This window comes from Biomphalaria glabrata, chromosome 9 (genome assembly GCF_947242115.1).
Source record: "Biomphalaria glabrata chromosome 9, xgBioGlab47.1, whole genome shotgun sequence".
Classification (NCBI taxonomy): Eukaryota; Metazoa; Mollusca; class Gastropoda; family Planorbidae; genus Biomphalaria; species Biomphalaria glabrata.
The window spans coordinates 27,466,408-27,488,865 of NC_074719.1; the positions used below are offsets into that span (position 1 = coordinate 27,466,408).

At 33.1% G+C, this 22,458-nt stretch overlaps 2 protein-coding genes across 9 annotated transcripts in view; both read left to right on the plus strand.

Annotated features, from left to right (window-relative positions):
* Positions 1–22: 22 nt before the first annotated feature.
* LOC106062245 (monocarboxylate transporter 12-like) lies at positions 23–18,395 on the plus strand. 7 transcript variants are annotated; one of them, XM_056041212.1, is made up of 10 exons: positions 26–453; positions 782–1,008; positions 5,029–5,150; positions 6,102–6,228; positions 7,187–7,303; positions 8,725–8,868; positions 10,203–10,366; positions 10,695–10,795; positions 11,492–12,177; positions 15,167–18,395. In XM_056041212.1, the coding sequence occupies exons 3-10, from the start codon at positions 5,031–5,033 to the stop codon at positions 15,328–15,330; spliced, it is 1,623 nt and encodes a 540-aa protein (XP_055897187.1). In that variant the 5' UTR covers positions 26–453; positions 782–1,008; positions 5,029–5,030; the 3' UTR covers positions 15,331–18,395. The 7 variants fall into 7 exon arrangements, with proteins under 7 accessions (XP_055897190.1, XP_055897187.1, XP_055897184.1 ...); XM_056041209.1 differs by lacking the exon at positions 782–1,008 and having other exon boundaries at positions 27–453; XM_056041211.1 differs by lacking the exon at positions 782–1,008 and having other exon boundaries at positions 27–347.
* Positions 18,396–21,542: 3,147 nt separating this feature from the next.
* The window catches only part of LOC106071565 (protein eyes shut homolog), a 50,442-nt gene continuing 49,526 nt past the window's right edge, over positions 21,543–22,458 (plus strand). For both annotated transcript variants that reach the window (XR_008779771.1, XM_056041208.1), the window contains exon 1: positions 21,543–22,041. Coding sequence is in view for 1 of the 2 variants with exons in the window: in XM_056041208.1 (XP_055897183.1) it covers positions 21,984–22,041 (58 nt within the window). In the remaining variant the exon portion in view is untranslated. The remainder of the gene's footprint in view (positions 22,042–22,458) is intronic.

Sequence of the window (22,458 nt, forward strand, 5' to 3'; positions counted from 1 at the left end):
TACTTTAAGTGATAGAGTCTTAAATTTTCTCACGAATAATAAAGATCATTATTATATCATTATTATTTGATCTAGATCTACTCTGCGCATCTAGTTCTAAAGCTAGATTCTAGATCTTTACATCTATTATGATGTAGACTCTATCTATATAAATTATAAATATAGATCTAGTACCGGTAAACTTAAAAAGAACAACTGGACATTGATTGTATGTAAACAAACAGTTCACTGACATACTTTGGTCTGACACAAATATTGACCTTTGATAACAAGCAATACAACCTGACCTTCTTATTCCATAGAAGTCAAGTATTGCAAAGCATGATCATTGCATCAACAACATCACTGTATGTGTATCACATTTATCATAATAGTAATAGCCGTGCCAGTTACTTCAGTAAATAAGACTTTAGGCAAAGTTTAGGAGCCGGACCAGTTGTCAGTTCAACAGTTGTGAGAATTCTCAGAATATTATAAAATTTAATTAGATCTATATACATCTATATTCTATATCTATATGAATAGAGTTTTTAGATCTAGACTATATCAATAATAATATTGTCACTATGATTTTAAGTCTATAGCTATAGTAGTATAGTTTAGTCTGAAGTGAAGTCTGAGTCTCAGACTCAGTCAATAGTCAGTCTATTATAGATCTAGATCTAGGCCCAATTACACAGACACACAATGACACAAATATGTTCTGTAATGTAATAGATCTAAATCTAGATCTATAATGTCTAGATCTATATAATTTCTAGAATAGATTTTGTTTTTAAAGTTCAGTTGTGTAGTGTCTCGAGCAAGTGTTTGATCAAGAGTAGTCTGCTCACTGCTGTACAGTCGTGTAGACTAAGTCGTCTAAGTAAGTCTGTACCTACGTCAATATGTGGTGTACAAAAGGAAATAAGCTATGCTATTCAAAGTAAGAAAGGAACCCAATTTCATGATTTGTGTCAATCACAAACAATCACTAATCACAATCGGACAATGAGTTGAATGACAACTGTAAGTCACTAATTAAGAAGACAATGTGATATTCATGATTATTTGCAGATAAATGCACATCTAGATCTAGGACTAGACTAGATCTAGATAGAATCTGATAGATCTACTAGATTACTGTAATTTTGGTGCTTGTTTTGTGAGCCAGGCAAGTATCTTATCTATAACTCTATAATAGACACAACTCTACTGAGTGAACTACTCTCTCTACTAGAAGATCTAGATCATTAAAATAGATCTAGATTCTATTCTAGTTAAATACTATATTTATTACTAGCCCAATAAAACCCGCAGCCTGCAGGCCCTAGTTTGGGTATTACTGATCTACTGGATTGAATTTAAATTTATATCAAACTTAGAGAACGTTCCCGTCACATTTTTTAATTTTTCCACAAAAATAAAAGGAGAGTATGAAAATGGGTTTACATGTTCAGCAGATATATATCCAATATAAATTTCTTTGAAAAAGGGTTTACCAGATTTGTTAAAAAGTTTTGCTGTTTAATAGAGATACAATTAGGTAATTTTTGTCATTTTTAGGCCCTCTAATCATGGGAGGGACATTAAACATACACTGTGGTCTCCGCCATGATGTAAGGAACTTTTGTGCCATGTTTTATCAAGATTGGTCAAAAGTTTTTTTATTTTTATTTGGAACATACATACGCCTTACTTTCTGCTTTATATATTACTAGACAGATATTACCCTCCACTCGCGGGTCTTAATGTGCATATTGCTGATGTAGTCACTGATATAGTGCATTAGAAACAATTTGTGACATAATGGGGAGTTAATTATTTTTGAGCTATTGTAAAGACTAGAGTGATTCCCCTTATGAAGTTTCTATAAGGGCATGTAGACCGTGCTTAGTTGCCACTTGCTCCTGAGTTACCAGCTTGACTACTGGACCTGTGTTGTAAACTGTATTTTTTCTGTTAGTGGTCGTGTGTCTTGGGGTACTCAGGAGATCTTTGGGCCAAGTATATCTTTAGTCATTGTAGTATTTTATATAATGTATTAACCAGTAGATATAGCCTCAAATGATGTTTAATCCTGATGTTCTGCATCCTGCGGTACTCCCAAATGTGACATTTTTATAGCCTTGTCTCTGAGGGATTCAACCTGTATTGAATCATCAGATAGGCTTTACCGAACAGATGTCTATAGGTGGGATTCTATGAAGCTTGTAGGCTCATAGGTTTCCCTGAAGCTTAGTACATCATGACCCTTTACTTTTTTTGGCTAAAAGTGGCTGTGTCAGCCTGAAGCCTGTAAGCCATGTATTAATTAGTAGATATAGCCATGGTTGTGTTTTGACCTGAAGCCTGTGACCTTAGTTGGCTGTGTAAGCCTGAAGCCTGTAACCCCAGAATGGTCAAAAGTGGTCATGCATTGACCTGAGGCCTGTGACCTTTATTTTTCTACACTGATGTGTGATTTCCAGAATGTGACGATAGTGTATATATTATATGACCAAGGCGGTGTGCCATACAATTTTTGAGTGTATCTTTTGTTTATTTTGTATTGAGAAGGCCAGTGAGTTGATGACTATTTATTTACATAGTTGTAACATATGACAAGAGCGGTGTACCATCCATACTATTTTTGAGTGTGTATCTTTTGTTTATTTTGTGTGGAGTAGGCCTGTGAGTTGATGGCCATTTATTTACACATTTATTTTACTCATGTAAATAAACTTTGTATATATGTTTACCTGCGACTTTAAGTCTTGTGTTGCATACATTAGTTTAATTGTATACCTTGAGGTTATACCTAATAACCTAGGCAATACGAGTAGGGACCAATATGCCACTGGAGGAATGTGCCAGCACACCTTTAACACTAATCTGTTGACCTAAAATGCCTAAATCTAGCTATAATTCTCAATGAATATTTTTAGCTATACCCGCTAATAGGTAATGTGAACTGATCATATTGGTTCATGAATCCTCATTAGGTCACACAATTAAAGTAAATAATAATGTTATAAGTAAAGCGAATGCATGAATTCAGGAATAAAAAAATATTATGAATGGAGCTAAAAATAGCTAATTGACCTGAATTCAATTTTTTATGGCGATCAAATGTAGATCTATGTAAAAAATGCTTTAGAAAAACAAATTTGAATGTTACTTTGATTAAAATATAAAATGAATGGACTATAATTAATATGTTCATGTAAAAAGAAGTAAAGTTCCCCTTTCATACCTTGGGGTCTATAGGGCAGATGATGTAAAGGTCATCTGTTTCTGTGGCATACGGTTAACAAGGGTGTCATGTGGCCAGCACAATGACCAACCGCCTTTACTTTTCCCTAACTAATGTCAGGTACCCATTAGAGCTGGGTGGACTCAGAGGCGCCAGAAGATCCTGAAATTAAAAATCCCAGTCTTCACCAGGATTCGAACCCCAGTCCCCGGTTCGGAAGTCAAGCGCTTTACCGCTCAGCCACCGCACCTCTAATATGTTCATGTGTTTAATTATAAAACTATCTTTGCGAAGAGAAGTTCTATCATCTTAGAGTTGAAATTAGAGTTTTAGTCCTAGGAATAGAGAGAAGTGTAACATTTCGGGTAATGTCTAATGAAAGAATGTTCGTCAGGAATTCAAAATTCACAGATATTAAGAACGAATTTACGTAAAAATGCATTTGAAACACAACTTTGAAGGTTAATTTTATTAAATAATGAAATCAAGAGACTATATTTTGTATTTTCATGTGTCAAAGTAAAAAACTATCAGTAGTTTAGCTGTAGTGTAGTTTCTAAAATTAGCTTTTTTTTTTTTGAGGGTCTTAAGTTTGTTTTAGGGCTTCAATACATACACTATGGTCTAAGTTAGCACCCAAGGAACATTTTTGCCAAGTTTTATCAAGATTGGTCAAACGATTTTGATTTCTATTTTGGCACATACATACATACATAGGCTACATCCGCCTTACTTTCTACTTTATAATATAGATGTATTAAGTTATCTATTGTTAGGTCTAACTTAGGTACTTTTATAACTTTGATAATATTTACATCATTATGATTATAAAAAATTAATCAAATAAAGTCTATATTAAATATAGGATCTAGATGTAGGAAGTAGGCTATATTTAATATTATAATATTTTATAAATATATTTCTATTTATATAGTAGGACATAATTATATCTTCTATTATGAAGTAAATGTCTGTAATTTATTAGATAAGATTGTCTAGATCTATATGCCTAGAATTAAAATCTAAGCTGTGTCAATTATGATAAAAATTATAAAATATCTTATCTTAATTGATACAGACTTTACTTCAAAAAAGAAGATGAAGTAACAATTTAATACCCAAATAATTTTTTTAAAAAAGAACTTGAAACTAAAATTTCACAGAGATTTATTCTAAGGATAACAATAAAAAAACTATAGTCATACATTAAGTCTAGGAAAATGGAAACAACAGGGGTAGCACCATTTAAAGGACAAGATAATTTAACACATAATAATAATGAAACAAAAGCTAACATCCTAAATAAATACTTTGCATCAGCATTCTCAGTATGAAATGGGTTGCCTGAGTCAACCAGGAAAACCAATGACTTGGCAGAATTTAAGTCTTTGGTTAATATGCATGACTAGATTGACCTAGGACGTAACCATATGATTTTTTTAAAGTAATGTCTGTATTTTATAAGATAAGATATAATATTCTTGTATGTCGAGTAGTATCTAATTTATATAAATCTATATTAAATAGGCTATATATTTAAAAGCAGAGATATCAGTGGATTTTTTTTTTTATTTCTATTGAACAAACTTGAAAGCATTTCTGGTGAGGCTTGCTGAAAATTAATCAGTATACCAATTAATCAACACTTCAATTTCATCATCATTCTGCCTTATTGCAAATATTTAACTGTCTACTATTATCTAGACCTTACTATTACTAAATCTACTATTAGCAGGTTTTAGGGTGTATATACTGACCAAAAGCTAGAGATAAAGATCTATCTATAAGTAGTGTAAATGCTATTATTATTCCAGATATGGACATGGGTAAAAAAGACCAAGAAGGCTTAGAACAAATCGATTTTCAAGTGATAGCAAGCTCAAAACAATTTCAAGAAACTACAGAGAAGGAGAGAGCAGAATGTGTAAGTGGACAGGTAAGATACTTTTAAATCTAAACCACCATGACAATTAACTTAATTAAATAGACTATTAACTAGTCGACCGGCGGCGTAGCATATGCTGCTATTTTGCAGGGCCGGCCATAGGCCACAGCAACCTATCCGACCGCAGTGGGCCCCACACTTTCATAGGACCCAAGCTAATTCTATGTGTAAGTTATTAAATTAAACCATTTTATAACTTATAACAGATTTCTCTCAGCCGCCTGATTTACCAGGAGCTCCTGGAAATCTACTGAAATTGCAAAATATATGAAAAAGTCATGGAAATCTCCGGAAATTATTAAAAATCTTTCAAAAACTCATACAAATCTCATGAAATATATAGACAAAAATTGTCATTTTGGGGTGTCATTCAATATGGAAAACGCCAATCCTACGAGCGATAAATAAAAACGGCATTATGCATTAGCCGTAATTGTGTAATCTGGTGACGAAGCTTTTCGCACCTCAAACTAATGAAGAATTACTTTAGTTCAACAATTCTCATAGATAGATTGAAAGATTTGAAAATTGTTGCAATTGAGCGTGATCTATTTAGGAAATAAAATTTTTATGATACACTGTATGACTTCGCTACACGCAAGGCTCTTAAAGTTCGTGGGACAACTCTATCTGGAGAAATAAAAGAGTGATCTTTCCTTTACTTCTTCTTCTTGTTCAAACTCTTGAGCGAAGAAGAGAATTATATATAAAGATGGTTAAAAAAAATGTCTCTAGCAATACTACATGCTCTACAGTTATTAACTCTCATCTTCTAAGGCATAGATCTGAATTTACCATGAAATTCATTAGGACTGTGAAAGTATGATTCCAGATATAGTATAATGTACAAATCAAATCAACGTGGACATTTAGAAATGAATGGCTATTTGGATGGTTTATTACAATAACCAGTTACAAAATAACCTTACATTTCTTTTGCAGAGCAATGTTGAAGAGAAGTCCCTCATGTTTTGTGAAAATAAAGATTTAAAAGCAGAAGACTCTGTACCTGATGGGGGATATGGCTGGTTTGTAGTTTTGGGCTGCTTTCTTTCACATGTTCTTATTGGTAAGTCTTACTTAGATATTATATTTGTAAAGAACACACTTTGAGGATTTTTTTTATCATTTCTTGACAAAAATGAAAATAACATTTCTTCTTCGTTCACATTTTTATGTTAGAGCGTTCAGATGAGTAGACCAACATATGAGGTGAACTGCGCAGTGGTTTCCAAATCAGGGAGCTCTCCATATAATTTACTTTCTATTGAAAATAACATACTATTATACTTTAAAAAAAATCCTCTTTTGATATTTCCAGTGACAGGAACATCAAAATCACTTAATACAAATTAATCTATTCCTATAATTAAATTTGCCTTGTATATCTGCTATAAAAGACTAGATAAAATATTTAAAACATTTTATTTAGCTATCATCACCATTTATTGATAAACGTTATAACAGATTTACTTCTTAATGCGCCAAAAATTTTCTGTAGGTCAAAATAAATAATTGAAAAACAAAACAAAGACTCCGAAAGAGGTCAGCAGCAAAAAGCTTCACGATAAATAATAATACATCTTTAAAAAATCTAGTTTATACATTTAGTGCTATTGTGGCTTCTTTAAATCATTATCAATAACGCAAGGAAAAATTAGATATCTAAAAAAAATGAAATTTTTATTTTAAACACACATTGGTGTAAGTGTTAAGGAATATTTAATGATTTTTTGTTTTTTTTTTGTTTTTGCAATCAAGAATTGTTTTACTATGTTTCACTGTATTTATTATTTTACCATTCTCCTAAATTCAGGAAAGTAGTAGTATTGAACTATTTGAAGTTTTTTTATTTTATCCTTTTAGTTAAACATCATTAAGACTTCTATTACTAAATGGTTCTCTATTTTTCAATAGTGATACATAAATTAGCACTCTTGGTAAATTTAAACTAAATGTTAAATTAAGAATAGCTCATGTGGTTTCTCTTACTGAAGACTTGATGACATTTTTGATTTTCTTTGAAGGTGGATTTGAAAGAAGTGATGGAGTCTATTACCTCAAATATAAAGCTTACTATAACAAAAGTTCTCAGCTTACTGCATGGCCCAATGCACTGGTTTCTGCTATTCGTTTGTTTCTTGGTAATTAGATGTACCTGCTACTATATATTTTTCAACAATTTTTTACCTGCATTTTTAATATTCATTTTTCACAAGAGTGGTACATTTAAATGGAATGTGTTATGTGTGTGGTAAGACATTAACATTTCCTCACTAAGCAGCAGCAAATATCTACCCAATCCATAAAGAGAAGAGGAGTCCCATGTCTTTCATAATGCTGAATTCATTTTCTTTCGAGATGAACAGATCAAAATGAATGCAAAACAAAAATCTTCAATTTATAACAAAGAAACAAAATTGTGAGGACTGAGCATCATGTTTCAATCCATGAATAGATCTTTTGAATTCATTAATACTTCAATAGTACATCAGGTGTAGTTAGGGTTACCAGATGTCCAACAAAAGGAGGCCATGTCCTCTTTTTTGAGGTCATGATCTCCGGCGGGCCAGCATTTGCCTAAAAAGTGAAAATGTCCAGCTTTTTCACAATATTCAATGGCATATAATCTTTTAATTGAATTGTGTTGTTTTTTATTTATACATGTAGCCAGAAAACAAGGGTAGCACTGATTTAAGAACATCATGTAGCCAGCTAAAAACACTGTAACATGATAAGAATATGCCCTTTGAAAGTAAAAGAAAACCTTGTGAAAAAGGCAAAGAAGATAAATGCAAAGCATTTGTAGCACACACTCAATCTACATAACAAAAGATACATTCAATATTTAGAAAAATTGATGGTGCCTTTGGAGGATTTGCACTGCTTTTGCTGGATGTTTATAAATGCATTAAAAGACACTACATTTAATGATTGATCAAAATTGAAACTAGAGAAATCTGCTCATGTGGAGTGCCACCAGAAAATGCTAACCATGTCCTTCAAAACTGCATTCTTTACCAAGAGGCCCAAACAAGACACAACTAACCCTACAAGAATCTGTACTTCACAAAGAACCTAGACTGTCAACCTGCCATTTTGGACTTACTATCCAGGTCAACGCTTCACTTTCTATTTGTTGACAACTTGAGATACGGCATCATATTGTCTAACATCAGCAAAGACAACCTTACAATCTATGGGTGAAAATTACCAGCCCTGAAACATCTGTATGGATGAAAAAAGACGACCCTAAAAGTTGTGTGGTTGAAAATAGGACAACCCTAGATGTGCAGCAACTGACGTGCCTGTACATGCCAACTCTGATGTCATTCAAGTCGCCTTTCAGTGAGGTGTACGTTAATTAAGACTCACCTATATATTTGTTCACTGTCTTTATACAGTAGCAAATGGTTGGACATTCAAGCATATAATGTGGCACAAAAATCTAATCTTAAACCAAATATTCAGACCTTTAAATTTAGTGTTTAGGTCCTAGATTGTCCCCCGAACACTTCATCACTAATATCTACACCAAGAGTGTACAAATATTTGTTTTTTTCAGGTCCATTAGCTAGTGCCTTGTCCAACATCTACAGTGTTAGACTGGCTGTCATTGTTGGGGCTCTACTGATGACACTTGGACAACTTTTGACTGCATATTCTCCAGATTTTTTCTTTCTTTTTTTCTCACAATCTGTTTTAGAAGGTAAGCAGTTGAAGACATTGTTCAATTATTATGAAATATTATTTGTAATGTATTAAAGAAAAGAAATCCAACAATCTGTATATTGAATCAATGATTTTTTAATGTAAAAAAAATTACACATTATATACATGAAAGCATAGAAGATCTGTGTTAGTATTGGGATGTTGTGAAGCTCAAGTTATGATATACTAAGAGCAAGAGACAGGATGGTAGATCCCTCATCTGTCAATCTAAGCGTTTTTACCCTGGAGGAAGACAGTAGTATCTGACTTTGGATAAAGAGGCTCAGTACTCGCAGCATTAAATGGATAGCTGGTTTCATCTTGCAAAAGTGTTATTTTCATTGTGCTAAACTATATAACACTTTAAGAACTGATGGGCCCCTATGTAGAGATTACCTTCACCCGCATTATTGACCTTTAGAATCTTGAAGAATTTATAGTAGGCCTAAGTTTATTGTATTCAGAGGAGTAAGAGCTTGTCAGTATCACAGTTCTCATATCTGGCTGGGTAGACAAAAACTGGTTAGACCAAGTCTTGGTGAAATGTAGGTCACACTTTGTTGTACAATGACGATTATCTAACTGCCAAATCATGATTTAAAACATACCTTTTTTTTTAGTAATTTTTATATTAAAAGACAGTTGCAACTCCCCTACAGGCTGTTTTGATGATAGTTTCTGATAACATTCCTATAAGGGCAGAACAGAAATTTAAAAGATTCTTATGTTTGTTTTCCTGCACTTGGGGCATTTTGCTTCTGCATGACTTGCATCTTCTTTGTTTAGTTTTCAAGCTGGTGGAATAGGGCATCTATATGTTTATCTATATATTGATCTATATGTTTATCTATATGTTATCTACATTTTGATCTATATGTTCATCTATATGTTATCTACATTTTGATCTATATGTTTATCTATATGTTATCTACATTTTGATCTATATGTTTATCTATATGTTGATCTAAATGTTGATCTGAATGTTGATGTAAATGTTGATCTAAATGTGCTTTATGTAACTAAGTATTTCTTATTCCATATGCTGTGACACATTCTTACAAGTGTTCCTTCTTCCCTAGTGCCATTAGAGCATGGAATGGGTTGCCTGAATCAGTCAGGAAAACCAATAACTTATTAGAGTCACCAATTAACATGCATGACTAGATTGACACATGAAATGGGTAAATTTTAATTTTCTCTTTTGAAGTAACATCTGTAACTTATACGATGTTAAGCTTTTCAATTTTGAATGCTCTACAGTATTTTTCAATTATTTTAATTAATTGTCTAATGTCTCATTAATATCTCACATTTTGTACCTCAAAACACAAGGTCTTGGCAGTGGTCTTGTCTATGCTCCATCAATTGTCATTGTTGGACTCTACTTTGATAAGCACAGAGGCCTTGCTGCTGGTCTGGGATCTGCAGGTGTTGGTGTTGGGACATTTTGCATTGTACCTTTAACACAGTGGCTCTTTGACAATTACAGGTTTCAGGTAACATTAGACATCAGGAAACATAAAACTGTTTAAAGTTATGTGATAATAACACTAACCGCTCTGAACTAACACTTTGTCTAAACACTGGTTTAACTGTTTTTACTTTTTTTTTTACTTTTTTGTTTTTTCAAGATTTTTATTCATTAGCATTAATGAACTGGAAAGTAGTTCTACAACATTGTTGGATTAAAAAATGATTGAAAGCTGTCAAAATACCAATCTACTATCATTCAGCATCCATTCAATGATAAGAAACTAATTATTTATGCACCAAAATTTTTTTACTTTAACTAAATCAATCAGTTCTTGCACTTTTTCTTTGTAGGATGCTTTTCTTATTTTAGCTGGTATAGCATTTAATGGCTTAGTGGTGGGCATGTTGTTCCGTCCTCTAAGTTTGCATAATAAATGGACAAGCAAAAAAAGGTAGTCCATTTTGTTTCAATTATTTCATTCTAATATTTGATGATTTACAATTAAAGTATTTAATTCATCTTTCAGACATTTCACATTTTTTTATATCAAAATATTTGTTTCAAATCTACTTACTAAACTATTTCATTGTATTTATTCAACATTTGGATGGGACATTTTTTTTTTAATGGCTGATCTAGTTTATAGAAACTTTAGCTGAGAATATTTCTACTAGAACTAGAAGTATATCATTCATTAACATATTTAATATTTAAGAATAGATTTTTATTTATTTATTTTTATTTACTGTTAATTATCATAAGGTTATTTTCAAGAAAATATCAAATAGTTTTTTTTTTCAAGAACAATCTTCTACTCACTAGCTTCTAACAATAGTTTGCTTCAAATATGTCACACATTGGTAAAAAAGTTTAGAATTGTAGCCCCAAGGCTTTAAAATAGAAAGAATTATATAAACAAAAAAATGTTATGATTATTGTTATTGTTTGTAATCAGACAAACTGTTTTGAAGATTTCATGTTATGTGACTACATTTTCTCTGCCTCAGTGGGTTTTTTTTTTTGTTAGATAAATATGTATCAAAAACCTTTTTTCAATTTCATTTTTTCAGTTAGACCAAGTTTGATGACTTAGTATTATATCTGCTTATACTGTTTAATAAGTTTCCTTTCTATTACAATTAACTAGGTCCAGAAAAGTGGAGGAATTTTATGCAGAGAAACTAGATCTTGAGTCAGACAGTAAATTTGCTGAAAAGTTTGAGATAGAGCCACTGAAGAAATCATCTTTAAACAAAACTGAAAATTGCAGCAAACAAAAGAAACATTGCCTGTCTTCAACAATTGTTTTGTGTTGTCCTGTGGAGAAAGCAAAAAGTAGCACTGACAAAAGAAAACAAATATTTAATTGTTCTTTGCTGCGGAACCCTTCCTTTGTACTGTTCTGTATAAGTCTTTTACTTTTTACTGCAGCATTCAAGGCAGCATTTACTTTCATTCCAGCCCTGGTGAAATCTAGAGACATCTCAGAATCTGATGCTGCTCTAGTTTTATCTATCGCAGGAGTCTTTGACACAGCTGGCAGAATTGTTGCCGGGTTAGTTTTCGACTTGCCAAGGATCAAGTTTCTCAGGCCAGTGCTTTTCAACTCATTCATCTTTGCAATCGCAGGAATATCATTTCTACTTCCTTCTATGACAAGCTTTGCTTCCTTCTGTGTTGTGTGTTCCGTCTATGGTGTATTGACTGGGGCTTACATATCACAAAAGTCAGTGGTGATTGTTGACATTCTAGGCATTGAAAACTTATCTACTTCCTTTGGACTGCTGATATGTTTCCAGGCAGTAGGGATGTGTGCTGGACCACCTTTGTCAGGTGAGTTTTATTTTGATAATTTCAGAAAGTAGTTTTGGATGTCACAAATTCCAATGTTGAATAAAGTAGCTATGACATAGCACTAGCGGATCCAGAACTTTGGAGTGGGGGGGGGGGGGGGCGATTTTTTTCGAAACCCTAACCCTATGCATAAACGTGCATACAGCATGTATATATATATATATATATATATATATATATATATATATATATATATATATATATATATGAGAATTTTTAAAAAGCAGTATTTCTCAAAATTCAGCGAAAATAAAACAAAAAACAGTCATGTTGAGGCCTTTCTCTTGGATGCTTGGGAGTCAGGGGGAGAGCTGACGCCAAAAGCATTTTCTTGCATTTTTCACTGCAGAAACGCATTCTCCTGACATCTACAGCTCATTATTCATCCTATTAAAAAAGGACCTTTTGAATAATGTTTTACTTGAAAAATATTCTAATATGAATTTATAGGCCCTTAATACATTGTAAATAAAACTGATTTGTTCCTTGAAAAAATAAGATACCCTACATATTTAGATTAAGGCTATGAAGATTGCCGACAAAAAAAAAATTTGATAAATAATATTTTTAAAAAATGTTTATTTGTAAGTGATACATTTTGTTCAAAAGGCATGTTGGTAACTTTGTTTTGTTACAGAACTATAATTCAAAGCTCAAAACAAAAAATATCTGAAGTGGGAGGATAAATTAAGTGAACCAATTAGATTCTTCTCTAAATTTTTTTTGCATTTTTAGGATTCAAGCATAACTTGTGAGTTATAGTTCCAAATTTATTTAACTAGAAAAATATCAGATTGAGTAAAAGCTGGAAAAAGGCGACTAGGAAAAGATTATTTGGGTTTAGAACTCATCTCTATCATTACTATTATACTGAAAAATTTCATATGAATTCTAACTTTTCCAAAGCAAAGTCTTTCTTAAAATAATTATGATAAATTCATGTGAAATTACATAAACTCTGTTGCCAAATTTGACTATTCTGTTTTAAAACGTCATGTTTTCGTCTGGAAATGGGAGGCGGCGGTAGAGTGAAAATGATTAATCCTCACTCTTTTTTATAATTTCTGCTAATGATTGCAAAGGATAGGGGTGACTCCATATAAGAATTTAATTTATAGCATATATAAATTATATTAGTGACAGATTTTTTAAAATTTTGTAATTTCTTAACTATAATACAAAAAGAAAAAGTATTGGTTTGTCCAATGGGGGAAAGGCGATTGCATGTATCACCTAAAAGTTGATGTCAAGATGTGCTTCCATATATCTAACTAATTGACAGTAGCACTTGTAGAGGTAGGACATACAAATTTTAACATTTACTTAGAACTGATTTGGCATCAAATGTAAACAATGCTTCTAAATGGCTAGTAATATAGTTGATATACTTTTTTTTGTATATATTCAGGAAATTGGGCTAAAAGTGAATAGCTCACAGGAACTTTGGCTAAAAGTTAATAGCTCACAGGAACTTTGGCTAAAAGTTAATAGCTCACAGGAACTTTAGCCAGCTTAAACAATTTGAAACTATTTTTATTTAGTGTTTATAGTTAATCATATGTTTCATTTTACATGTTTTGGATATCCTTTGGTTTCAAAGGTTGTCATGGCCAGGGGTGTCAATGGGGTTAAGCTCCCATTGTCTATAAAATACTCCTAATGGCATGCGTCTCAAATAGCCTCTGACAACTAAGTCCAGCACCTGGCCTGCTCGTGTGGCTTAGATATTAAGCCCGGCGAAACTGCTCTTACTAACAGGTGAAGGGGTGAAGGCGGATACCTGGCGCCACAAAACCAGGAGCTTCGGGCAGATGGAGCTTGTCAGCCTAGTAAGGCAATTCATCTAGGAGAGGGGTACTCTGACTTCAAACCCCCGCTGCCTTGCGGTACTGAGGCTTCAGGAGACAACCTCGAGGAGAAATCAGGAGTGAAGCCCCTTAGGCGTTGGGAGTATCAGCTATGAAATTCCCTCCGGCAGCTTCTGCAACTGAGTTGGTGCCAAATGTAATGCGACTCATTCCTTTGGATCACATCAGCAAGGTCGAGAGAGGGATCATGACGCATGGGCCACCCATGACCCCTTTATCCAAGGCCAGGAATGCGCCACGGAGGAAATCCTAGCCCAAATCTTCAAAACAGCTGCAAGGAGAAGGTGATGGGCAGGGTTCAAATCTGGGACAATTGAGACAACAGTCCAGAGCACATTCCACATGACCATTGTTAAGGCTTCCGCGCGGTGTTGATTCTTGGAAATATCTCTAGTGTAGATCTTCGTCTGACTGGAAGTAATGCTGAACTCGAACTACTTCAGTAACACCGGCGAAAGGCCGAAACAATCAAAATATGTAGTCGACGCTGATGTTGTTTTACAAATATATTTAATAATCAAGAAGGGAATCGTCCGATGTCAGCTATGTCCGTAAATCCATATATCTATTCTACTGCTCTACAAGGAGCGTCTTCTTTTTTAACCCACTTTATGTCATCGTTGCTAAGTAAAACTTTACCCTATTCCCAAAACAAATAACTAATTCCTAATCATGTCATAACACCATGCAGCCATCCCTTTCTAGTCGTATGTCCAACAAAATGTCATTTTCTCTGTGGTATTTAAGTATTTCTTTCATCTTGCTACTAATACCCTAGATATTACAACACAATATATCATCAATCATTGATCCCAACTATGTACTGGGTGCTGTCAGTATCTGTATAATGTAAAACTGTTTTCCTTCACAGCACTACCAGCTAAGCTACTTATAGACATGACTGGTTTAGCTGTTCCATGAAATTTAGTGTTAGCAATCAAGGTTAGATTGCCAAGGTTAACTAAAATCTAAAAACATTCTACAAAATGGTTTATGTTTTACTGAATTCTGTCTAGCTGAAATAAAAGAAAAAATTTATTGAAAATGTAATTAACATTTAGAAAAGAAAAAAAGCATTTTATATTTCTTATATGTTACAGGAGCTTTCCGTGATACATTCGGTTCATTTGATGAAGCATTTTATCTCGGAGGTGGTTTTATGACAGCAGCAGGCATGTTGATGGTCTTAAGTAATATTCTGCTTCGAACCAAGACAACAAAACTCTTCAAGTCATCAACTACTGTGGTGGTTTCAGAGACATAAAGATAGAAGAATATTTATGCTTAACATTTTTTCTTGCCGTACAAGATGTTATTACTTTTTGATGGAAAGTATTATTTTTACTGTAAGTGATCAAACAGTTCTTTTAAAATGTCTTACTTAATATTTATTTATTTGTTAGTTGCATTAGATAAAAATATGTAAAAACTTATAAACTGTGAAAAATCAAATGCAGTAACATTACTAAGTAAAGACAGCAGCTTTTGCAATCTTGTTATGCAGGATTGCTCCAAACTTTGTGGGTTACTCACTGTTTCATAGTGTTTACTCTAAAGCTGTTTGTATTACAATTTGGGCTATGAATGGACCTTATTTTTAATAGCTTAGCTGTATAACGTTTAGCGCTTTGAGTTATAAAGGGGAAGTAACCCTTGAGGGATTATGAGCACAACATGGCCCTTAATTGTGCCGATGTGCCAAAAACCCAAAATATCAAATATCATTTTGTTTTATTGGTTTGTGAATTCTGAATGAAAGGGATCCTCATTATTTTCTACTACAGTTAAAATCCACACATTTTGTTATTGTGGTATATCCCACTCATGTTTCTAGAGCAAGGTATAGGCCAGGTTTAGGTCTTTTGTCTACTGAACATTTCCAAGATGAGGTGGTTCAGGTTTAGGCATCCAAATAATGGGAAAGAAATGTTATTATACTAAGGCCCACAGAATTATATTGAGGATTAACCCAACTTGTGCTTGATACTTTCCATTTTCAACACATTTGTATTCTTAAGTTTAATTAGACTTAGATCATTCTTCCTCTAACTCAGCATCTCAAAATAGAGAGAAAGACTAGAAGTCATTCCACTGCAGTTCATTAAGCAACTAGTTTTATTAATAGTCTGAATATACATAGTCTTTAGACATAACTGATTCAAATCATCTATTCAGTATTCAAGCATTCTCATTAGACATTCACATAATTAATTCAAGCATGTGAACACTGGTCAAATTTGACCGATCATTCATTCTGGTCAGTTAGATCTTGTTGATGTTTTTTTTTATCCAAGTGACTTTGTTGATGTGAATAATTTTTGTTTTAACATTTCTCAAAATGTATAAAGCAGAACTCAACAAATATGCTCATTAGCACTAAGTGCTTTTTTTATGTGTTGCTCAAACACTTGTACAATTGTATCTAGTGGTTCAAACCATTTATTTGAGCAACTTTTGTTTGAAGTAAATAACTTTCAGAATGGTGTATAGTTTTTTAATAGTGTCCCATTTTTAACAAATTTATTGCAACATTTAACTGGCATTCAATGATAAGCTCAAGCAATGAGATGAAATGTAAGATGTAAGATTAGAGTTTGATTTGTTAACATCATGTAGGTGTTAGAAAGTTTACACGATGTTGATTTTGACAATTTTTTTTTATCATCATTGGCCTCCTTCAGTCATAGAACGACTATGGTTCATCTCAGAGCACACTTCCTCATGTGGCTGTGGAGCCCTATTTTGGAGAGACACTCCCGTCCACAGATAGCGCAGATTAAGGTGGCTTTTGCTTCGGTGGTAGAGGAGCTGAACGTTTTTCGGATTGTAAGATTTTCTTCCTGGGCTGATACCCATGTACTTTCACTGTCCTTAGCTTTCTTGGTCACTGTCTCTCTCCATCTGTTGCAGTTTAGAGCTATGTCTTCCCAATTGTCAGTATTGATGTTCACTGATTTGAGGTCAAGTTTTATTACATCTATGTAACGGAGATGGGGGCGACCAGTTTTTCTTGTGCCAGTCGCGAGTTGTCCATAGAGGATGACTTTCGGGATGCGCTTGTCCTCCATCCGTCTGAAATTAGGTTGATCTTGTAAAGCATATTTTAGATAGATCTCAGTCTTTCATGAGTATATTTCTTTATATTTTAGAAAATACATATTTGCACTTCAAAATACACACATCCCGAAGGTGGGGTTGTCTGCAAAGGTTTGATTTGTGATAGGGCAAAGAAATTGTGAATACCGGTATATAATATTTACAACAGATTTTTATTAAATTAATTTTTTTTTTTTAATTTTTACTATCTTAACTGTGAATAGACCTTGTTTTTAATGACTTAACTGTATAAAATTTAGCTCTTGTGATATGAAGGGAGAATAACCATGGCCTAAATTGTGCTGATGTACCAAAAAAAAAAAAAAAAATATCAAAGTACACATTTCCAGGTCTGAGAATTCAAATTTCTATTTTGGCATGTAGGCATCTCTGCATTTAGCCATTCTTAGCTAAAAGATAAAATTCACTTTTGCAGACTTCCATACTTTTTTTGTTATATGTCATCATTACTATTATTTTTATTCATTTTTGTTGTGAAATTGTGATAGAATTTTTGTTTTGTAATTAATTAATTCTGTTATTGAAATTTTTAAAATCATAGGTACATTTTCTTTTTGTTGCACTCATAAATAGCTGGAAGTATTATTTTGACATTATAGACACCATCTAAGCTTTTAGCGAGTGGATCAATTTATTATATTCAAGGCTTTTTATTTGAAACTTGTGTAAAGTTCACTATATACTTATGAGCCAATAGTGGGCACAATTTTTTTATTTCATTGGTATCTTATAGACAACATTTTTTAGTCATGACATTATTGATCAAAGTTTTCTGTTCATTTTGCACATTTGGTTGTGTCTATACAAATTTAGTTTTTCAATAAGTTTATGTAAATTCTAAGACAACTTATTATATTCTTGGTCTACTTTTTAACTTTTTATATAAATATACCTATGACATTGTAATGAACATAATATTTTTTTAGAAACACATTCCTTTTGGACCATATAGTATTTGACTGTTGTCATAGATTTATCAAAGAGCGGTCAGGGATTAGGAGGTTAAAATACAACATAGTCATTGACTGACTTATAGAACAAGACAAAAATATTTGTTAAATTTGGATTTTTATTTTGTTACCTGATGAAGAAAACAAATGTGGTTTATATTTGTTGATAATTTATCGCCTAAATAAATATCTGATTCACTTCTGTGATATTCAATGTTGTTTTGAACAATGAAGAGAAAAATAAAATTCTTGGATAAAGGAACATTTATTTGCCCTGGTCTCGATGTATTTTTGTATACAATGGTCTGAATCTGTTTGTTGTTTAGATAGTTCAGTTGTCAGAAGAGTCAACATTGATACATTAAAAAATAAGGAATGAAAAAATGAAATTATTATTGATTGGTTGCACCTGAGTTTTTGAGATCTAAACAGATAGACAAACAGACAGACCCTTTCCTGAGCCGCTAAAAAAATACACATTTGAACATAAATACACTATATTTGAAACGCATTTTGAAAGATACACATTCCTAATGTTTGTGTCAAACATTGAGCGACACAACAGCCGGGGCTACCAAAATGTCTTGCTTTTTGAGGAATTGAAAGTTGGTCTACGGTCTAGTAGCACGAGCTAAAAACTTTATCTTTAGACCTTGCACTGATGTCACAACACTAGTAAATCTTGCGGGACCAGGTGTTGTTCCGATCAATGGTGAAGTGATCAATACTTTGCTTGAATGATTGAATATATTGCGAACAGCAAAATTAGAAATCTACCATACACATGAAACAAATACGTAACTGACTCATCAATGGAACACATACAACACGGGCGCCACGACAAGAATACTTTAAAATATATCATTCTTCTGTTACTCTTTTATTCTGCTGATAGATCTACATCACATATCTTTTTTTTTTAACAATTCTATAAATCTAATTGACTAATCAAGGGCATAGAATTTTTTTTTCTTGCCATCTAGAGCTTTACCAAATGATTGTGTGATTACCCTTCATAGCTAGACAAGAATGGATTGTAAATAAATAATGTAGATTTCAATAGAACAGCCTTCAATTGTTTTCAGTCCGACTCAAATGAATCGCTCAATGCTTGCCAATAGGACTGTCCGCCAGAGTTATTGTCTTTGAATCACTCATTGCCTGCTTCTCTCTTTCATGGTTCTATGTCTTGAAGAAAAGTTTGTAAAAATCAAGAGAATTTTGTGACATGGACATGGTCGTGGCATAAAAGTTTGCGTTTTTTAGCGGCCGCCGAGAGGGGAAAAGACGCTATTAGTTTTGTGTGGTCTGTCCGTCCATCCGTCTATCCCGTTTAGATCTCGTAAACTAGAAGAGATAGTGAAATTCCGACATCATAATATTTTAGACCATTCAAAGTTCTGATGCAACGGCTACTTTTTTTCTTTTCTGAAAGCGAAAAATCTAATGTTTAAATTCAATTATGCAAGCAGTTTTTTTCACAAAAATACACCATTTTTACAACTATTCACTATTAATAGTAACAAACACGGGAATCTTTTAAGTAAGGGAGATGCACATTTACCGCCTTTTATCACATTGATGCAAACGGTTTTAGATTTGTTGTCAACATTTTTTTTCTTACAATTGTATTGCTAAGTTAGGTAAGTTCTGTCATACTGAGTAGGCTACGATATTTAAAAAAAAAATGTTAACTTTTTTTTTTAAAGAGAAAAAACTAGTATGCATATAAGTGGATTATAATTTAAAACAACAATTAATAGGCCTAAGTAGTGTTTCATATTATTATATTCCTCCTAATAACAACCTAACCTGCTTTTTTACCTGCCTGGGTGGACCACTTCGGGGGCCGATTTTGAGTTTGTGTTTCCACACAAACTTTGTTGCCTTGTTTATTTTTAGTTAGTTTTTATTTTTAAACAATGTCAGCTGTTCAACAGGTCATCCTATAATATCAACGTTTTGTTCTTGTCGCGAACGTCAATGTGATGTTTTTTGTTTTTTTTTTATAAGGGTTAGGAATATACCCATAACTCTTGCTATAAATAGGAAAGCATCATTTATGACATTAACTCCTTTTCTTTTTTTCAACTGAAGTTCATCTTTTTTTTTCTCTTAATTTTTTAATTTTGAAAAAAAAAAAGAAAGAAAGAAAGTAGCCTAGTAGGTGGAGGTCCAGAAAACATTTCTCAGACCATAAGGTTGCTAGCTTGTCAACATTCAGTTGTTTCGTTGTTGTTGTTCTTTTAAAATATTCTCAAGTCAATGTTGGCCTATAAATATTTCATTTCAGATCACAGCCTAGCATTCACAGTGTTATAAGGGTGTGTCTTTATTTTTGTTTAATTATTACTTTTAAGTTGAAAAAAAAGGGTGTGGGGGTGGAGAAGCTAAGATAAAGGGAAACCTATTGAAGATGTTGTTATCACTGCCTGTGAAGTCAAGCAAACAACTCGCAGCTGTTTAGAAGGCGTTAGTGGCCAGATGAATCATACATTGAGTCTATAGCGTGAGCTGTTTATTGATTTTATTCATTTCAAAATCGGGATTTCTGTACAGTACCGCATATTTTATTCGTATAAATCATACAGTCAGATAATATCTGACTGATCTAATAAAACTGGTTATTTTATGCTTGGCTACAATCATTAAATGGAATTTATTTATGTCATAAGCATTTTGATTCATAGCACTCAGATTTGCGAACAGCTTAATTCTCATTGTTTAGAAACTAAATGATACGGCTTCATTTGGATGAGATTATTTTTATACGATATTACTAGTGGAAGGTAATATTTAGAATCAAATATAGGTAAGTGGGCCTGTAATTAGCCATCTTATGTTACAATTGTCTTTAATAAAAATTTGTCTTATCAATCTTTTTTTTTTTATAACACGTCAAAGACATTACCCAAACCCAACTATACAAAAAAAAATGCTAGTATTTGCCACCTCCTCAGTCATCTAAAGGGTCTGGGGGAGCGATGTACGTTAAGTCACTCAACAGGGGTCTGGGGCTAAGCCCCGACAGCAAACCTTCTCCTTCCTTTCTTAGCATTAGAAACTCAATCTCTTGGCGTCTGCAACGAAATAACCGAGATAATTACACCGTTACGCCGCTCTACGGTGACGCAATAGATATCTACCTGGAATAAAGTATTGTCAGCAACTTAAATTTTTGACATTGAAATGACGTCGTAAAGAATTTGAAAATCTTCTGCAGCCAATGGGAAAACTCTCTAATCGTATCTTGAAAAATAGCACTCTTCTTTATGGTAATGAGACATATATGCATCAAGAGCATAGATTAAACATTGGTACTGCCTGTAATGCATAATGTGCACCTCCTGGAGAGATCATATCTCTAATCAGAAAATTTTGAAATTTGCTCTTTTGACACAGAATTCTTAAGCCGAACTTGCTGAGGGAGTCACACCCCAAAGGACGCCCATAACTAACCTACAGAGATGTCTGCAAGTGAGATCTTAGGACTACACAGGCAGCAATGAAAGTCATGGAATGAAATCGTGAACTATCGGTCAGCAAGAAAATGGAAGCTGCCCTAGCGGATTGTCTTCAAATGGGCATGCTAGAACTGTAGCAAACTTTGCCCCTCAAGAATGGGCTTGTTTAGTCACATCAGATTAGTCTACGCCCGGACTCAAGAAAATATCAAAATGAGTGCTTCATCAAGACCAAAAGAGCCATAGATCATTAGAATATTATAGTCTAGTAACTGACTCTAGCAGATTTATACATTTGTTGACAGTATAAATATGTTTTCATTTTTCCCCCTAAGATGAATTTTAGCAAGGTCGGTAACCAACATGAATAATGTTGGAGGTATAAGATGACTCAATGCTGGCACCTAAGACTGATCTATGTGTTGTGTTGTCTTAGCATTCAAGGTAGGCTTATACGATTCATTTAACCTATAGACAAAATGTTATTTTAGTATCATATATTCATTTAACCTATAGACAAAATGTTATTTTAGTATCATATATTCGTTTAACCTATAGACAAAATGTTATTTTAGTATCATATATTCGTTTAACCTATAGACAAAATGTTATTTTAGTCTCATATATTCGTTTAGTGTATTATACCGACCCCTCTCTCTTGCTATTCAAGTCACACTTTCGGAGTGGAACCTTCTGGGTAGGCAAAGTTTGTGTGGACGCGATTCTCGAAAACTGCTCTAATGATTTCACTAGAAATTTGACAGTTGATGTATATCGTCGGGAAAAGGATTATGTTACTAGCTCGTTGGCCACAATGAGAAAACCGTTATAATTTTTCAAAGTAGGCCTATAATTAAGTGT

Excerpts from the sequence above, each read along its gene's own strand:
- LOC106062245 (XM_056041212.1), top strand. The coding sequence starts at position 5,031 with ATGGACATGGGTAAAAAAGACCAAGAAGGCTTAGAACAAATCGATTTT. Across the intron at positions 8,869-10,202 it reads CTCACAATCTGTTTTAGAAG|GTCTTGGCAGTGGTCTTGTC; the intron begins GTAAGCAGTTGA and ends TCAAAACACAAG. Across the intron at positions 10,367-10,694 it reads TTGACAATTACAGGTTTCAG|GATGCTTTTCTTATTTTAGC; the intron begins GTAACATTAGAC and ends TTTTCTTTGTAG.